The sequence below is a fragment of the Cebus imitator genome, unplaced genomic scaffold (genome assembly GCF_001604975.1).
Source record: "Cebus imitator isolate Cc_AM_T3 unplaced genomic scaffold, Cebus_imitator-1.0 Scaffold682, whole genome shotgun sequence".
Taxonomy (NCBI): domain Eukaryota; kingdom Metazoa; phylum Chordata; class Mammalia; order Primates; family Cebidae; genus Cebus; species Cebus imitator.
Genome location: NW_016107997.1, coordinates 6,044 through 9,036, shown reverse-complemented (window position 1 = coordinate 9,036; position 2,993 = coordinate 6,044). Strand labels below are relative to the sequence as shown.

The following is a 2,993-nucleotide window of genomic DNA, read 5'->3' as shown; positions in this document are numbered from 1 at the left end:
TAAGGATAAAGGAGGATAAACTATGAGAAAGCACCAGAAGGTACAGGGAGAAAAGCAGGCTGTGTTAATGAGGTTAGACTTTCTCTGTGGGCAATGAGAAGAAGTCCTTGAAGATTTTGCACAGAGACATGCTACACTCAGTCAAAGTTTTAGAGACTAATTGTAGCAGCAGTGTGTAGCAGGAACTGGAACTGGAAAGTGAAGATACCAAAAGGCTGGGGAAAATCCATTGAAAAGCCACTAAGTTAATCTAGGTGAGAGATAATGGGGGTCCTAAATTAGAGCAGTGGCAATAGAAATCAGGGGGGAAGAAAAAAACCAAAGATCTTTCTCTCTCTCTCTTTTTTTTTCTTAAGGCTGGTCAAGTGAAGCAGAAGAATGGAAAAGGAACAGAGAAATCTGTGGTTGTGATCAATTAGCTGTAAACACCACTGCATGAAAACCAGCCAAACCAAAGATCTCTTGTGTAGGTCATCCTTTTAACAATCCTGTCAAATGATAGCAGGTCCAGGCCAGGAGGTAGCTCAAGCCTGTAATCCCAGCACTTTGGGAGGCTGAGGTGGGTGGATCCTTTGAGGTCAGCCTGGCCAACATGGTGAAACCCTGCCTCTACTAAAAATACAAAAAAATTAGCTGGGTATAGTGGCACATGCTTATAGTCCCAGCTACTCGGGAGGCTGAGGCAGGGGAATCGCTCTAACCCGGGAGGCAGAGGTTGCAATGAGCAGAGCTCTCACCACTGAACTCTAGCCTGGGTGACAGAGTGAGATCCATCTCAAAAAAAGACAGCAGGTCCTATAGCACTGGCCTTAGCTCCCGCGTATGAGTGCCTTCTTAAATTCTGCATGTAGGATCTCAGTCACCCTAATCCCAGCCTTGAAACAAAGGTACCATAATTCCCATTTTCTTTTTTTCTTTCTTTTTTGAGATGGAGTCTCGCTCTGTCACCAGGCTGGAGTGCAATGGCGCGATCTCAGCTCACTGCAACCTCTGCCTCCTGGGTTCAAGCGATTCTCCTGTCTCAGCCTCCCAAGTAGCTGGGATTACAGGCACTCACCACTACGCCCAGCTAATTTTTGTATTTTTAGTAGAGTGGGGGTTTCACCATCTTGGCCAGGCTGGTCTCAAACTCCTGACCTCGTGATCCACCCACCTCAGTCTCCCAAAGTGCTGAGATTACAGGTGTGAGCCACCACGCCCGGCCATAATTCCCATTTTCTAAAAGAAAATCAAACCCAAGCAAACTGAATCACTGGCTAAAAGTGTTACTGGGCATCCATGAGATGCTGAAGACTGAGCACCGAATAGCAAATAAGACATTATCCCTGACAACAGGCATACACAGTTTCCTGGAAGAAATAGGCAAACAGGCAGTTACAATCCAATGCTATGATGGGGTAGAGAAAAGCACTGGATGTGAAGTCAGACTGCTTGGATTTGAAGCATAGCTCCACCACTTCCATGTGACCTTGACCAAAGGGCTACTAATCAAATAATGTTCTCTACCTCCCAGTCCTGTGAAAGATGAAATTAGTTATTATACATGAAGCATTTAGAACACTGGTGTGGCCGGGTGCGGTGGCTCACGCCTGTAATCCCAGCACTTTGGGAGGCCGAGGCGGGTGGATCACGAGGTCAAGAGATCGAGACCATCCTGGTCAACATGGTGAAACCCCGTCTCTACTAAAAATACAAAAAATCAGCTGGGCATGGTGGCACGTGCCTGTAATCCCAGCTACTCAGGAGGCTGAGGCTGGAGAATTGCCTGAACCCAGGAGGCGGAGGTTGCGGTGAGCCGAGATCGTGCCATTGCACTCCAGCCTGGGCAACAAGAGCGAAACTCCGTTTCAAAAAAAAAAAAAATAGAACACTAGTGTGGCATGTAGGTATATAAGTATTTACTGTTACAATGGTGATGATGATGCAGTACAGGTAAGCACAGAGAAAGTGTGTGTATATATCTCTGCTTTGGAGGAAGGGAATAGGGTGGGAAGGCTTCCTGGAAGAGGCCTACTGTGAGCTGAACGCTCAAAGTTAACCTACTGAAGTCAATACCCTCATATGTCAAATAATGTCTATCTTACAATGGCATTGTGAAAATTGAGAGACCAAATATACAGACAATGACTAGACCTTATATAAAACAGAACTCTGACCCACAACCTGCAGCAACCTGCCCAGGAACCCAAACCGTTATTCAGAATAACCAGCCCAGGAGGTCAGCAGGCTATAAGTCAGACTTCTAGGAAATCAGATTGCTCTCTCTAATGATAGTCCAGAAAGCCAAACAATAACCCCTTTACCATCAGCCCAAAATGGCTAGGACTTTTTTTTTTTTGACATGGAGTTTCACTCTGTCATCCAGGCTAGAGTGCAGTGGTGTGATCTTGGCTCACTGCAACCTCCACCTTGGGGTTCAAGCAATTCTCCTGCTTCAGCCTCTCCAGTAGCTGGGATCACAGGCATATGCCACCACGCCCGGCTAATTTTTTTTGTATTTTTAGTGGAGACAAGGTTTCACCATGTTGGCCAGGGTAGTTTCAAACTCCTAACCTTAGGTGATCCACCCGCCTCAGCCTCCCAAAGTGCTGGGATTACAGGCAGGAGCACCGTGCCCGGCCGCAAAATGGTTAGGACTTGATTACTAACTGACAGTTTCCCTAATTTCTGTCCTCCATTCCAACTTAAAACAATCAGAGAAAACCAAATATGCACCCCTAACCAATGCCATAGAATGTCCTGCTTCTAGTTAGCCCACCTGCAGCATCCCTGTGCCAACAGCCTCCAATCAGGCCATACCTGAAACCATTCCTATTTTCCACTGTAGTTTTCCCACTTCTCTCTTTGACTCAAGTCCCTACCAAAATGCAAGTGACAGTGGCTGACTCCTTGCTATACCAAGCCCTGAAAAAAATATTCTTTGCGTGTTCTCAGTTGGTTTGTCTCCATGTACATCCTCAGAATTCAATTTGATAAGGTACATAAAATGTCTA

The 2,993-nt window shown here is 46.0% G+C and overlaps 1 protein-coding gene across 4 annotated transcripts in view; it reads right to left on the bottom strand.

Moving 5' to 3' along the window:
- Positions 1-2,993, bottom strand: part of SPINK2 (serine peptidase inhibitor Kazal type 2) — a 10,160-nt gene that overhangs the window by 5,039 nt on the left and 2,128 nt on the right. Inside the window, exon 2 of one of the 4 annotated variants that reach the window (XM_017518522.2) lies at positions 2,842-2,857. The exons of the other annotated variants lie outside the window; for them this stretch is intronic. Within the exon in view, the coding sequence (XP_017374011.1) occupies positions 2,842-2,857 (16 nt within the window). The remainder of the gene's footprint in view (positions 1-2,841; positions 2,858-2,993) is intronic. 4 annotated transcript variants of the gene reach the window in all.